The sequence below is a fragment of the Candoia aspera genome, chromosome 4 (assembly GCF_035149785.1).
Source record: "Candoia aspera isolate rCanAsp1 chromosome 4, rCanAsp1.hap2, whole genome shotgun sequence".
Classification (NCBI taxonomy): domain Eukaryota; kingdom Metazoa; phylum Chordata; class Lepidosauria; order Squamata; family Boidae; genus Candoia; species Candoia aspera.
The window spans coordinates 100,980,438-100,994,697 of NC_086156.1; the positions used below are offsets into that span (position 1 = coordinate 100,980,438).

Below are 14,260 nucleotides of genomic sequence, written 5' to 3' on the forward strand. Positions count from 1 at the left end.
CTCTAAGAAAAACAGCTATAATTCATCCAACTCTTTTTTCTTTGCTCTCTCCTTCCTTAACTCCTGAAACCTCATTCATAGCTAAATCAAGCCTGGAGACTCATAGCCCTCATGGAGAGTTGAGATAGTATTGACTAAAATAAATATTGTATTAGAGAATTCAAAAAACAAAAAACTGTACTGATGTACAGTACTACTGAGAAGGATAGATTTTGGTCAACACACACACACACACAAACACACACACTTGTCAAAACATTGTGTTTCTCTGGAACAGAAGGAAGTGAGAAATCCATGTAGCTTGTAGTCTTGTGAAGTGTTTCTCAGCCTTGGCAGCTTGAAGATTCAAGTTGCCAAGGTTGAGAAACACTGGTCTGGTGTGTCAGACAGTATTAATGATAATACTATACTTGATCTCAGCTAAAAGGCCAAATACCTTATGGCTGTAATAAAAGTTTGAGTTGATATGATTAATGGTAGTACAATAACTTATTAAAATGTATTCCATAGCATTAATGTTAATTGCATCTGTTTTTCCTATTTAAGAGGAGAAATAATTGCCCTGAGTAAGAGTTCTATATTGCTGGTTCCAATCTTCTAATCCTATTTATTTATTTATTCAATTTTGGCACCACCCAACTACAAACTAATGCTTACAACATAAAGAAAACAAGACAGAAATACAATAAGGTAAATAAATTACAATAAAGTGAATAAACAAGATGGAAAATCCAGACGATCAACCCAAACATATACGACGTATGTCAAACATATGTTGAACAAGAGGTTCCATCCACCTTACCCCAAGGCCTGGGAGAACAGCCAAGTCTTTAAAGCTTGCTGGAATGCTGTCAGAGTGGGAGCCATCTGGATTTCAGGAGGGACCTCATTCCAGAAGACAGAAAGATGACACTGTTTAATCAAGGGGACCTGGAATGCACCCACTCTGCCGGCTCATAGTGGCCAGGCAGAAACCACGAGAGATTGGTGGTCCCTCAAATAACTGGACCATATTCCATGTAGGGCTTTCTAGCTGATAACCTGCACCTTGAGTCACACCCAGAAATATGTATTAGCAACCAGCGCAGTTCGTGAAGTGGGGGTATCATGCAGGCATGCTGAGGCAAGTCCACCATTGCTCATGCTGCTGTGTTCTGGACCATTTGAAATTTCTGAGTGGTCTTCAAGGGCAGCCCATTGTAGAGCACATTGCAGTAGTTGAGCCATAAGGTGACAAAGGTGTGAGCAACTGTCTGGAGGGCTGCCCGATCCAGGAAGGGGCACAATTGGCAAAACAGGTGGAGCTGTGAGGCCTGCTTGGCCACAGCTGCCACCTGCTCTCTGAGCAGGAGCTGTGAGTGCAAGAGGACTCCCAGCTTATAGACAACTCCTGAATGGGGAAGTACAACCCCATCCAGGAGTAAAGACGGAAGACCCCCAGATGTAGGAGGTCCCAACAACCACTGCCACTCCATCTTGGTAGGATTGAGTTGGAATCGGTTTTCCCCATCCAGGCCCACACAGCTTCTTGGCTTTGTCATAGGGCCTTGCTTGGGTGCCCTTGGGTCAAAAGATATAATTGGGTATTGTCAGCGTACTGATGATAACAGGCTCTCACCTAGAGATATCATATAGATGTTGAACAAGAAGAGAGAGATTGTCAAGCTCTGTGGAACCCCACAAACGAGGAGCCTAGGGAGCGGCCTCTTCTCCCTAGCCAACACCGACCAGAATTGACCCCAAAGGAAGGAGGAGAACCACTGTAAAAGAGTGCTCCCAATTCACAACCCCTGGAGCACGTCCAGAAGAATACCATGGTCGATGGTACCGAAAGCCACTGAGACACCAAGGAGCACAAGGGTGGACACACCACCTCCATCCCAGCTCTGCCACAGGTCATCTACAAGTGCAACCAAGTCTGTCTCCATACTGAAGTCTGGCCTGAAACCTGACTGAAATGGGTCTAGATAATCTGCTTCCTCCAAGGTTCTCTGCAACTGCAGCCCAAGCACCTTCTCAATAACCTTCCTAAAAAAGGAAGTTTGGAGACAGGACAATTGCTATCTAAGACAGTTGGGTCTAGGGACATGCCACAAATAGGAAGGCCTTTATACAATTTTTACACATGAGTCACAATTTCTGGTACAGCGTGTAAGGGTGTACTAATTACATAAGAGTTAAGCAGAATGTTAAAATAGGGACATGCAAAGCAAATACTCAGTGCTTAGCTAAGGGTAAATAACGTGAGTGTTTATCCTAAAGGTGTGTAATGAGGTGATCAATACGACTTGTGGTCCACATAGCAAACGTCAGCTTCTGTGTTGTTTTTGAGTGCGGGAAGGGTCAATTAATCCAGTGCAATAGCAAAAGAAGACATCAATACAGTCTAGCAAATATTTCTACCATATTTGGGATTAAAATACCTTTTAGAAGAATATACTTTCTCTGGTTGTGTGAATTGTGATGAGGTGCTGCTCTATTCCAGCAATCCCCATCTTTCCTCACAAAATATGCTGGGCTCAGCTGCCTACATCTCTCTCTGTACTTCTGCCTACTGAGGAATTTAGGCCTTGTTGTGAGAACAGATTTGGAGCATGTGAAGCAGAAAAGGCTTGTCCTGCGCTCATATGCTTCTAGTTTTCTCTCCTCAGACCTTTCTCTGAACTTGGGAGGGTATACTGAGAGTATGTGTGTTGAAGAAATGCCCTGAGAATCACCCCCCAGCACCGTTCTTTCTTCTCTGTTTGGGTCCATTCCTCTACTCAGTCAGGACACAGATTAAAAGTCTCCAAATTATTGGAGCCTGCAGAGTCTTGGTCAGACATGCAAGGACCTGTTAAGTGACGTTCCCAGGTGAAAGACTCTAAATCAGTGTTTCTCAACCTTGGCAACTTTAAGACGCGTGGACTTCAACTCCCAGAATTTCCCAGCCAGCATGGAGTTGAAGTCCACACGTCTTAAAGTTGCCAAGGTTGAGAAACACCGCTCTAAATACCCATACAAGCAAGGTTATGTAGTCAATTTCACACAAGCCATTTCAAACTCTGCAATCACACTGGCTAATCCACATTTGGTCATTTACACATTGCTAAGCAAGTGGAAAATCTCCCCCCACCCCCAATTCTACCTTGGCACAGGTGTACAATAGTGACATTTCCATAGCCTTCAAATTTCTAAATGTGGACCCCAGCCCCAAATGGTTGCCTTCCTCTGTCTTCAGTTATAAATGATAAATCGGAGGGCAAGGATTGCCATACTATTAAGCTCTGTAAAGTGTTTTAAGAGCCTTTATTTTTTTTTTTAGCTTAGCAGAGGAGGAAGAACAATACAAGAGCTTGATAGATATTAAAAATGAGTAACTTCTTTGTTTATAGAACATGATCGGGGAAAAGATATCGCTGTTTCCCATTCGATACCTTCCAATCGTGTTGGGACCACAACATCCAAGATTCTTCAGCCAGGCCATGCTGCTGGGGAATTCTGGGAGTTGCAATCCCAGCACATCTGGAGAGCATCAGGGTTGGGAGCTGATGTACAGCTGGAAGAAGCTGATGTAGAGCCGGGAGCCGATGTACAGTCGCTAGGCTCTTCCTCTGAAAAGGAACGTGTTGGCCAGGAATACATTGTGCTATGATTCCGAAGATAAAGTTCTGCCTATGCCATTATGATGTCACCCTCAGCAGAACCTTGAGATCCTGTGATTCCTACTGCTTACATTTAGCCATGCTGCTCCTAGGATTTTCTCTGCTGCTGTTTCTGGTCTGGTTTCCCACAAGAATCTGGACTTGCTTACAGTGTGACCCAACATTTAAGAGCAATATGGCTAAGCTCCGGACTGACATTGTTCCAAAGAAGATACGGGACACTCGCTTGAAGGCACGGGCTGAAGTCCTACTCAGCGGTCTCGAAGGGGATTTTTTTCTGCATTATGCCACCAGCCAGTTTTCAGGATTGGCAGGTACAAGTCTGTGTCGCTCTGCCTATAGGCCAGCCCTGCACTCTGGGCCTTGCTCATTCGGTTGGAGGATGAATGCTGAGCCCTCTTGCTTCAACAGCATAAATGATTAAAATGTCTTTCTGTTAACTGATACAATTTGCTGCTGAGAAAATGACATTCCGCCTGCCCAACCTCCTCCAGCAGGTTGTGAATTGGAGTATGAAATGTAGTACATACTGCTACTACAGTGTAGTCCAAGGCAGGGTTCCTCAACCTTGGCTGGGGAATTCTGGGAGTTGAAGTCCACACAGCTTAGAGTTGCCAAGGTTGAGGAACCCTGGTCCAGGGGAATCACAGGTGGCTACTGGTTAGTGCACATGGCATTACTGGTGATGTTCAAGGTCTTCCCACCTACACCATGTAATTGTATGATCGAGATCTTAAAAACAGTAACCCTGCCAGGACTGAACCCCCTTGCACCAATTTCCATTTCTATGATCACCCCTTCACCTTTCTTTTCTATTCCTTGATTTTCCCCATCCCACCCCTTCTGAGAATAAGGTCAGGAGCGTTGAGGGGGGAGTAGAAAGCCAGATTTCATGTGATGCTGAATTTGGGAGTCTCCTGGCTGTGGGGCCATGAGTCTGCATCCAGTGATTCATCCCTGGAAACACAACTAGTTAGAAGAATTGTTTCAAGGTATTTTTTTCTTCCTGGATAGGCTGATCTCTCCTAGACCACACCACTGCAAGAGTCCTTCCCCCTATTTTTAAAGAAAAGATAGCCCCCACCATGGCAGCATTTCAGGAGACAACTCTCCTACAGGTTTTTTTTTAAAAAGTTGCTGTAGCACATTGAATGAATCTTTATCACAGCCAAAGGCCAGAGATAGACGGTATAACTGAAAACAGCTAAAAATAATTAAATAAAAGCAGAATAATACAGGCAATTGTAATTGTTGATATAAAAAGTATGTTGCAACTGTGGGAGACCTTTCACCAGTTGGTGCCTAATTTTCACAGCTGCTGCACAGTATTTTGCTGGGACCTGAGCTATAAACGATTCAGAGTCTAAAAAAAGAATGAACGTATAAGCATTGTCAGATCTTCCAGGGTACTGATGTAAAAAAAGCAGGATATAGGCATTACAAATACCTCTACAGATCAGGGTTTCTCAGCCAGGGTTCCGTGGATCCCTAGGGTTCCACAAGAGGTCACTAGGGGTTCCCTGGGAGATCACAATTTATTTAAACAATTATTTCAAATTTGGGCAACTTCACATTAAAGAGGTACGCTTCATTCTTTATTTTCAGTTTAAGAACACCATTAGTGCATCTATACAGGCCTGCACGTGAAACAAATATAATCATTTTGTAATTTTGTAATATTTGAGCCTGAATGGGCAGGGGTTCCCCGAGGCCTGAAAAATATTTCAAGGGTTCCTCCAGGGTCAAAAGGTTGAGAAAGGCTGTGCTAGAGATGGCAAAATAAAATAACACATGTTGGATTGTTCAAGCTCTAGCTTGCTTATTTATTTATTTATTTATTTATTTATTTCTTAGTTTATTTCTGCCCACCACACTTGACACACTCTTGGCAGCTGACAATCATCAAAGTCCAACAAAACATCCATGGTGGTACAAAACCCTTGAGAGCAGCCAGAAAATGGAGGCCAGCAAACCAGTACTACATGGCAGCGTTCCTCATTCAAAGGACTTCTTTGAAGGGAGCGTCAGCCACAGCCAGTTCCTTGGTCTCCAACATGGGTGTGTCTGTGCAGTACAACTACTTTTTCCCCGACCGTGTGTATAATTATTAGTGGATTGGATCTCAGTTTAGTCAGTCGTGCTGAAATCAATGGGACAAGTAAGTGAATGATGAGCATGTCCCCAGGGACTTCAGCAGGCCTAAAGCACCCTAATATGCAGCCTTTCCTCCCTTAATGGAACCCAGCCCCTGCTATGATGACAGACATTGCTGACAGCATTAAGACAAATTGTCCTCCCCTGTTCTGTGGCTGCTGATCATTCTGTGGGATGGAAAACAGGCAGGTGAGGCTAGGCAAATCATGGCTTGGGGACAAGGCAAGGCCAGTGGCATGGGGGCAGGTGGTAAAGGTGGGGTTGGGGACATGCTGGTGATGCTATAAATAATTCACAAAGAAGATGTTGCTCTTCCTATTTGAAGACATCAGTCACGAACATTATTCCTGTGCCACCAACACGTGCAGTAATTCTGCAAGAACGAGCCCAGTCTGCTTTGCTCAGAATTCAAAATTTGACTCAAGGAGTTAATAGGAAAAGGGGAGAGACATGGAAACCTGAATAGATGAGGAGAGGGAAGGAAACAAAGAAGAGGCACCCCATGTACATTGATAGAGCAGGGAGTTAAGTGGGCAAATGCTCATGCCAAAAGCTTCATTGAACAGGTGAGTTTTTAAAGGGCAGTTAATAGGAAGCAGTGTTCTGCAAGGTATTGGATGTCTGGAAGCTGGATAAATAGGGTAAGATAATTGTATCCTGTCACAGGATAAAATCAGCTTCAAGCTATACAGGGGAGGTGGGGAAAATGCTTTTTTTGCACCTCACTCAAAAGCCCTTCCGAATCTGCCACAGACTTGAAATGGCGATGGGAAAAGCATCTGAGATGTCATGTCACTTTCCACTGTTCTGAGGAGAGGAACGCAAAGGCTGTGACGGGTGTGCAGTCTGAGGCTCCGAAGACTTCATGCACCCCAAATGCTTTGAGTGAGACCTCCTGAATGGCTCCAACAACACAAAGACTGACAGAATAAAATACAGATAAATAATTCAGGGATTTACAACCCTTTCCACAGACGTTGATAGAGGGGGGAAATTATTAATTTAATAAGCTTGAATGTACTGTATTTAATTAAATTTATTTTAATTAAATGCATAGTTCAGTTCAATTACATTTAGACTTTGTCCTGACTTTGTCTTGCACAGCACTCAGAGACTGTGTGTGGCTTAGCCTAGCAAACTTGTGTATCTCTGCCATGATGTAAGGTACAAATTAGTCTTAAAAACAAACAACATACCCCAGAAAACTGAAAATCCTAGCTACTTTCATGCACTTAGCATTTACTCCACCCAAGTCTTACTCTTTCCCCGCAAAGTTTCCTCCACCACTAAAGTATGGCCCACCTCTGAGTTACAGTGTACCATACATTAAAAGAAAAATTTTTTTTTAATCTAGACGTCATTTTTTCAATCTGTTGCCACTGTTTCTCATTACCTTCTTCCCAGTTAAATCCATGGTTGATGCCTTGATCCAAGAGGTGAAGCACACAACAGAAAAACTGCTTCAAACCCAACTTGCAGGTGAGGATCCCAACACCTATTTTCTATCTCTCTATCATGTAACTTCCTTTCCATCCATCCCCATCCCCATCCCCTTCCCCATCCCCTTCCCCATCTATCACAGTGTTTCTCAACCTTGGCCACTTTAAGATGGGTGGACTTCAGCTCAACATGCTGGTTGGAGAATTCTGGGAGTTGAAGTCCACCCATCTTAAAGTGGCCAGGGTTGAGAACCACTGATCTATCATCTCCAGTCTTTCTCCTCTAAAGAAAAAAATTCTTGGTGTTTCTGCAGATGAGGCTCTGCTGGAAGAATTAGTGGCCTTCCGCAGAGAAACAACCATGAAACTCAAGAGGGCCTTAAAGGAGTACCAAATACAAGGTATCAGGTCATTCCTAATTTCTGCTGGTCTGATTTAGGAGTCCTTATTCTGACCTGGAAATCTTGCCTGTCCTTTCCTTCGTTCCATAATTATTCCATAATAGAAGTTATGGATGTGCATTTGTATAAAGCAATAAAATAACTGCTCAGAGTCCCTCCTTTGGGGGGAGATGGGCAGTGATACAAATTTAATAAATAAATAAAATGATCCACAGCCTCCAGGACCTTCCTTCAGAGGAACAGCTAAAAAAGAAATAATCAGGTTTTAGAAACTAAAATGACTAGGACAGGGATAATGAAAGGAAAGAGTGTAGGTAAACATACTTTCTGATTGTTCTAGAATTTGATTGATTCTTGTTTTTGGCTAAAGACAATTTTAAAAAATGAAAATAGGATATAGTGCAAAATATAAATTAAAATTAACACTAATTACTGGTATCCAAATAAATTGAATCATTAAAATTATTGCTTATGTGCAGAAATTAATAAATGGAGCAACTTTTGTTGATATTATTTTAATTTGTAAACCGCCCAAAGTTGCTGGGAGCTGGGCCGCATATACATTTAATAAATTCTTATTATTATTATGTTATTATTCAAGCAGAAAAAAGATTTCACACAATATAACATTAACATATGGAACAGACTGTCCCTAGACATTGCAGTGAAGGTAATTCATTATTAAATTTTTAAAAATCTGTTGGTAAAGTTTATCCTGAACTATGCCTTTCAGAGTTCATGTGAGGGCTGTTGTCCATCTAAATATTCTCACCCTGAAGAACTTCCTGGGAATCTTTCTGGCACGTAGGAATGTTTTTTATGGAAGTTTTCAAACATACAAGCTCTCTCTCATAGATACACAGATTGAAAAGGTATAAAAGCTTCATAATTTGATTCTGTAGACCTGGAACATTTGATGCTGGAATGGAAGGGGAATCTGGGAACAATTTGGATGTGAAGAAAAATCTATAGATAATATTTCATTTGAGGCATGGGCATTCATTTCTGGAATCTCTTTCCTTGTAGGTTGTGATGAAAAAATATGTGGTAAGTTGCTGGGTTTTAAGTGGGTGGGTGGGACAAGAGTTGGCCGGATAAAAGCTAGTGTGATTGAATAATGAGAGCACAGGATGTGGCTTGGGAGCAGCTTAGGGTTGGCCCCTGGGGGACCAAGGGAACAAACAGAAGTGACTACAAAATTATCTTGCACACATGTGGATCAAACAGCAGCAAACCACAACAGAGCAGCAAAAGGAAGGAAGAGTTGCTGTAGGGCGATGGCAGGGGGGAGCTGATCCATATGGGTTAGATTAGCTTTCTCCAACTTGGTGCCCTTCAGATGTGGAACTGCTAGAAATCGCAGACTGCATGGTTAACATTTTTTGTTGTAGTCACAAAACATCTGGAGACCACCAGGTTGGGGAAGGCTGAACGGGTGGAGACATGACTGAAGGCAATATTTATGTGTCAGCCCCACTAGATGGATCAGACCAGAAAATCAACTCCACAGGAACACGAACTATTGAGATTGGCTACAATAATAGAATCTTGCAGGTCTGATTGTGCTAGACCTCTTCCTCCTCCTTATACTTCAGTGAATTAGGGAGGTGTCTGCCTGAGCCACTTCTGAATGTTAACGTGTTTCTCAGGGTTTAAAAAAATATACGCATTTCAGCCCCTTTTGCCTAGGCCAGTGTTTCTCAAGCTTGGCAGCTGGCTGGGAAATTCTGGGAGTTGAAGTCCACCCATCTTCAAGCTGCCAAGGTTGAAAAACACTGGCCTAGGTAATAGCTCCTGCATATCTCTGTCTGGGTCATCTTCCTTGCTTCTACATTATGTGTAGCCAAGGGTTGCATCTGGGGATTTAAGTTGTAGAGCGAGGCAATTCAGGCCAAGGCCTAGGATACCACATTTGGGAGAGGGTGCTAATTCTGGAGGTATCTACTGTCAGCCAGACTGCTCACTTGAGGGAATGATATTAAAGGCAAAACTGAAATACTTTGGCCATATCATGAGAAGACAGGACACCCTGGAGAAGATGCTGATGCTAGGGAGAGTGGAAGGCAAAAGGAAGAGGGGCCGACCAAGGGCAAGATGGATGGATGATATTCTAGAGGTGACGGACTCGTCCCTGGGGGAGCTGGGGGTGTTGATGACCGACAGGAAGCTCTGGCGTGGGCTGGTCCATGAAGTCACGAAGAGTCGGAAGCGACTAAACGAATAAACAACAACTACTGTCAGCACCTGCTCATTCAGGCATTCACACACACAGCCAGGAAACTAGATTTCCTTGAACTGTTTTATTGAAGCGTAACGAACGGTACAGAAGGCAAGGTGCAAATAAAGACTTCCCGCCAAAACCTACTTTAAACGACATTCCCTTAGCTAGTTCCCCCTCCCACAAAACGTGTCACTCCCCCTCCCAACCAGATGGTATTCCTGTCGTATCTCAATCCCCTGTCCTTGGGGTGCTTATAGCCAAAACAACCCCTTACATTCCAACTTCACACACCCCTTCCCATCTTCTTCCCGTCCTGCAACTAATGAGAATGACACAATGGGAGATGCCCTGATAAGGGTTTCTGTGAAACCTTTGATCAGGGAATCTGACATCTACCGTAATCTAATGACCCAACTGTCTGCTACGTGATAGAAACCATTTGTGTTCATTGCCCTGTGAACCTCTGCGTTAACTTCATTCTGTTTGATTCATTGGAATGTTACTGCATAGGAGGTTCTACAGGATAGGACATATGGATGTGGGGAGTTATTTAATTACAAGTTTTTAAAAAAGCCTCTCCCAAAAATACCACCACCAACAAAAACCCCCAACTAACTACAAAACCAAACCATAAACAAAAATAAAAAAAAAATGTAGAAGAATGTAATAATAACAGACAATAGCAAGCAAAACAGGAAAAAGGGAAAATTGTTAACAAACTTGGCATATTGCCTGTATGTCAAGTATTAAATCACAGATGAAAATTTCAAGTTAGGAAGAAAGGAAAAAAAAACTTTCTAGTTCAGGGGTGGCCACACATAAAAAACAGGAGAGCTTCAATCCCACTATTGACTGTTGGACCCCATCCTGGGAAGACCCTTGCTGTTTTTATAGAATAAATACAGCACGGTCCCCTCTCAAATAGATGACAGGGTACTTGGCTGAATTTATTTTATTTCCTTGGTGCCTGGCTGGGGCCATATATGGTCTTGAGCTGTCCCCCTCTGCTTCAGGAATTGGGGTTAGACCAGATAGGTCATCTTGAACTAGTCATTCCTTGCTTGGTGATTTTACAAGTGAATTTCTCACATTTTCTTTCTCTACCCTCCCAAACCCTTGCTCATCCTCCCCCTGTTGCAGTTGCACTGAGATATGCAGTGTTTAATTGCAGAAGATGCCTACCAGCAGCGCCCTATTGCTTGTCACTAAGTCAGTGCTTTGGTAAGTAGAGTTGGAATTTAAGGTGGGAAATGGACTATCCAGGTAGTCCTCACTTACCAACCACAACTGGGACCGGCAAGTCCGTTGCTAAGCAACGCAGTCATAAAGTGAAATGTCACGGGACTGTGCTGGCTTACGATGTCAGTTCCAGCCACGGTCGTTAACCAAATCACCCGCGGTCGTTAAGCTCAATGTCACATGACCGCAACTTGTAACTTCTTGCCAGCTTCCCCATTTGACTTTGCTTGTCGGAAGCCAGCTGTGAAGGTCACAAAGGGCGATCACGTGACCGTGGGATGCTGCAACTGTTGTAAAAGTGCACTGGTTGCCAAGTGCTCGAATCACGCCCACTGGCTGGGGAATTCTGGGAGCTGAAGTCCACACAACTTAAAGTTGCCAAGGTTGAGAAACACTGTCTAACCAGTCAAAGGCTTGTGACATAGAGACATGCAAAGTAGCTTTTTAAAACAAGGATTGCAGTTCCTCTGCTCTCTAACTCTGCATCTCTTGCCACCAGCTACAAGTGAGTAGATACAAAAAGCTGCTGGTGCACGCAAAGTTAACTTTCAATGTTAGTAATGTGCAAGTTTCATGTAGACCTGAGTCCCCACCACCCCCAGTAAAATCACACCCATGTACACAACACAGCATGCACTCAGATAGCCTTTTCTGGGTTAGCCCACTTACAGTGACCATCTTTTGACTCTTAAAGATCGGGATGTTTCAGCCCACTTTCCACCAATCTTTGTTTTATATTTTCTATCAGTGTTTTTGACCCACTGTGACACTTTAAATGTTATTTTCATACCGCTATTTTAGGTGTGCATATGTCACTATGTTATGCTACTATTGTGTGTGTGTGTTTGTGTGCACGTGTGTGTTGTATTATGCTTTGTAATACTGTCAGGTGCCTAGAGAAGGCTTTGGTTTTAAAGGCTCTATAGAAACATTTTAGAGAATGATTGAAAAATAGGATTTAGATTTCAAGTGAATAAATTCAAAGCCGGTCTCTGTGTTGCTTTGATCAGCAGAGGGCAGCACTTACAATGGTTCTGGGACATAGCCAGATTGCCATCTTAAAAGGCTTTCCTTGACTCCATGAGATAACAAAAAAGTATGCCAGCTTAAATTGCTCTGCCTGACAAGCCCTCTTCTGCTTCAGTAATTAAGCTGTTGAGTTGTGTTTACTGTTTTAAGGTGGAAACAAGTTAAAGAAAGCAGGCGGCGGATTCCCTTTTCTTGGTTTCCCCTTGCACCAAGTGTCACCTCTGATAGCAAAAATAACCAGCAATTGTTCTGCTTGATGGAATAGTGGAGCGGGGCTGACGGGTGCTTAACGTAGCTGGTGTAGCCACCTCTCAAGTTGTCTGATTAACCGGTCACAGGTGCGGAAGTGCTCCATGTCTGTAACCTGTCAGTGGAGCTGTTTCTGGAGTCTAGCGCTCTTCTGAAAGAGCACTAAACCCATGTCCAGAAAGAGTTTGGCAGGTCACAGGTGCCGAGGAGAGGTGTGGGCGCAAAGTGGGAGGGAACAATCAATAAAGAGCAAGCCCTGTCCCCCAGTGCTGCAAAGGACTGGCAATGAGTGGAGTGACAGAATCCAGGTGTAGTTGGGGGGTAGGCAAAATGGCATGTTCAAAATGGTGTTCCCCTCCTCCACCAGAGTAATCAAAACAATATCAAGTATGGCTACGCAAAAGCCCTTGGTGACAGAAGCAGCAAAAAACCCTGTAATTACTAGTTACTGACAGAATCAGCAACACATAGCTGGCAAACATTGGTTCTCATTCCTGATTGAAACTGACTTTCTGAGCCGCACAAGGAACTCAAAAGGAACTCTAGTTTTGTTTTTTAAGGAACTCTCAAAGGTGATAGAGTTTTTAAAGGTTAATAAAAGAACTCCAAGCAGCTAACAACAATCTTGCAAAGGAGAAGCGTGAACCAAAAAGAAACTTGCCCATTAAGATTAATTACGTTCAGAAAAGAATTCAGTCTTCACACAGTAGTTAGATGAAGAGAAAAAAAAGGGAGCTTACATTTATTCAGTAGATCGGGATACAAGTAGCTTCATAGTAGAAAGCACTTATTCATCACTGGTTCTTTGCAGACATTTTCTATGGAAATAGAAATGTCTACGTGCAAGCAAGATGAAAGGACAAGAGCTGCATTCTGTAGCACCTCCTGCTTGCAGGTGTGCCAAAAAGTAACGGAGATCATTAATCCCCAACCCAAGAAGAAGGAGGAAGTGGAAATTAGGTGACCCATGTGACATCCCACAAGTACAATAGAGATGCGCTTACTAGAAAAAAACCCACCTCTTTTTTATGCTTATGAGACAATGCTGAGTTGACCCTCTGATAATTTCAACAAAAGGAAGTCTAGTCTTGTTTTTTAAACACAGGTCTAGTGCTCTTTCAAAAGAACACTAAACCCACATATATAAAGAGCCCATGTAAGATCCAACAAGAGCTCCAGAAAGTGCCAGTCAGCATAATGAGGGCAAATACCTCTGTGGAAGCCAGGTGCTGCTATTGCCAACAGCCCAAGGCAAAGTGGTCATTTCTGGAGGGGAGGGTGCTACAGTTGTCTGAAGTGACTAACAGGAACTGAGACTCTTTTTTCTGGTGCTAAACTTGAACCATACGCCTTTGCAGAAATCTCTGTCTTCCATTTTGGAAGCATGACTGGTAAGCACTGAAGGGGAGAGGACAGAACAGATAGATGATGGTTGCTTGGAGCAGTGGGAAGAAGAAGTGACTGCGTTTTGCTGGTTTTGTCTCCAAATCTGGGTTCTCTATCTCTAGTTGATAGCCAAGAGCGCCTGGCCCTTCGCTTTGGGCAACCATTGGTGGATCCAGATATCGCTCGAAATGGAGTTGCCATTGTCCTGTGTATGGGCGGGGTGCTGTTCCTGGTGATCATAGGCGTGTAAGTATCGCAAATAGCCTGCAATCCCCCTAGAAAGCAATTTCTGGTTTAGAGTTAAAAAAAAAACAAAGCTTTCTTCCATACCAAAGGTGACTACAAATCACTATGCCCTGGGTACCATACATGAAGATTTTTGAGAGTCACTAACTCTGCCTTTCTCCTAGGATTATCGTGTACTGGAGAAGTCAGCTCTATAGGTATGTTTAGCTGAGATCTGCCCCTTTCTCACTCCTAAGTGACATCTGCCGGCTA

At 43.2% G+C, this 14,260-nt stretch overlaps 1 protein-coding gene across 1 annotated transcript; it reads left to right on the forward strand.

The window, feature by feature from the left end:
* Positions 1-3,723: 3,723 nt before the first annotated feature.
* On the forward strand, positions 3,724-14,031 carry IZUMO2 (IZUMO family member 2). The gene is made up of 6 exons (XM_063301255.1): positions 3,724-3,958; positions 7,203-7,277; positions 7,552-7,638; positions 8,665-8,685; positions 11,000-11,080; positions 13,885-14,031. The coding sequence occupies exons 1-6, from the start codon at positions 3,724-3,726 to the stop codon at positions 14,010-14,012; spliced, it is 627 nt and encodes a 208-aa protein (XP_063157325.1). The 3' UTR covers positions 14,013-14,031.
* Positions 14,032-14,260: the final 229 nt, after the last annotated feature.

Bases quoted from the DNA above. Each gene is read 5' to 3' on its own strand.
- IZUMO2 (XM_063301255.1), top strand. From the start codon at position 3,724: ATGCTGCTCCTAGGATTTTCTCTGCTGCTGTTTCTGGTCTGGTTTCCC. The intron at 3,959-7,202 runs GTACAAGTCTGT...CCTTCTTCCCAG, and splicing joins CCAGTTTTCAGGATTGGCAG to TTAAATCCATGGTTGATGCC. The intron at 11,081-13,884 runs GTAAGTAGAGTT...CTCTATCTCTAG, and splicing joins GTCACTAAGTCAGTGCTTTG to TTGATAGCCAAGAGCGCCTG.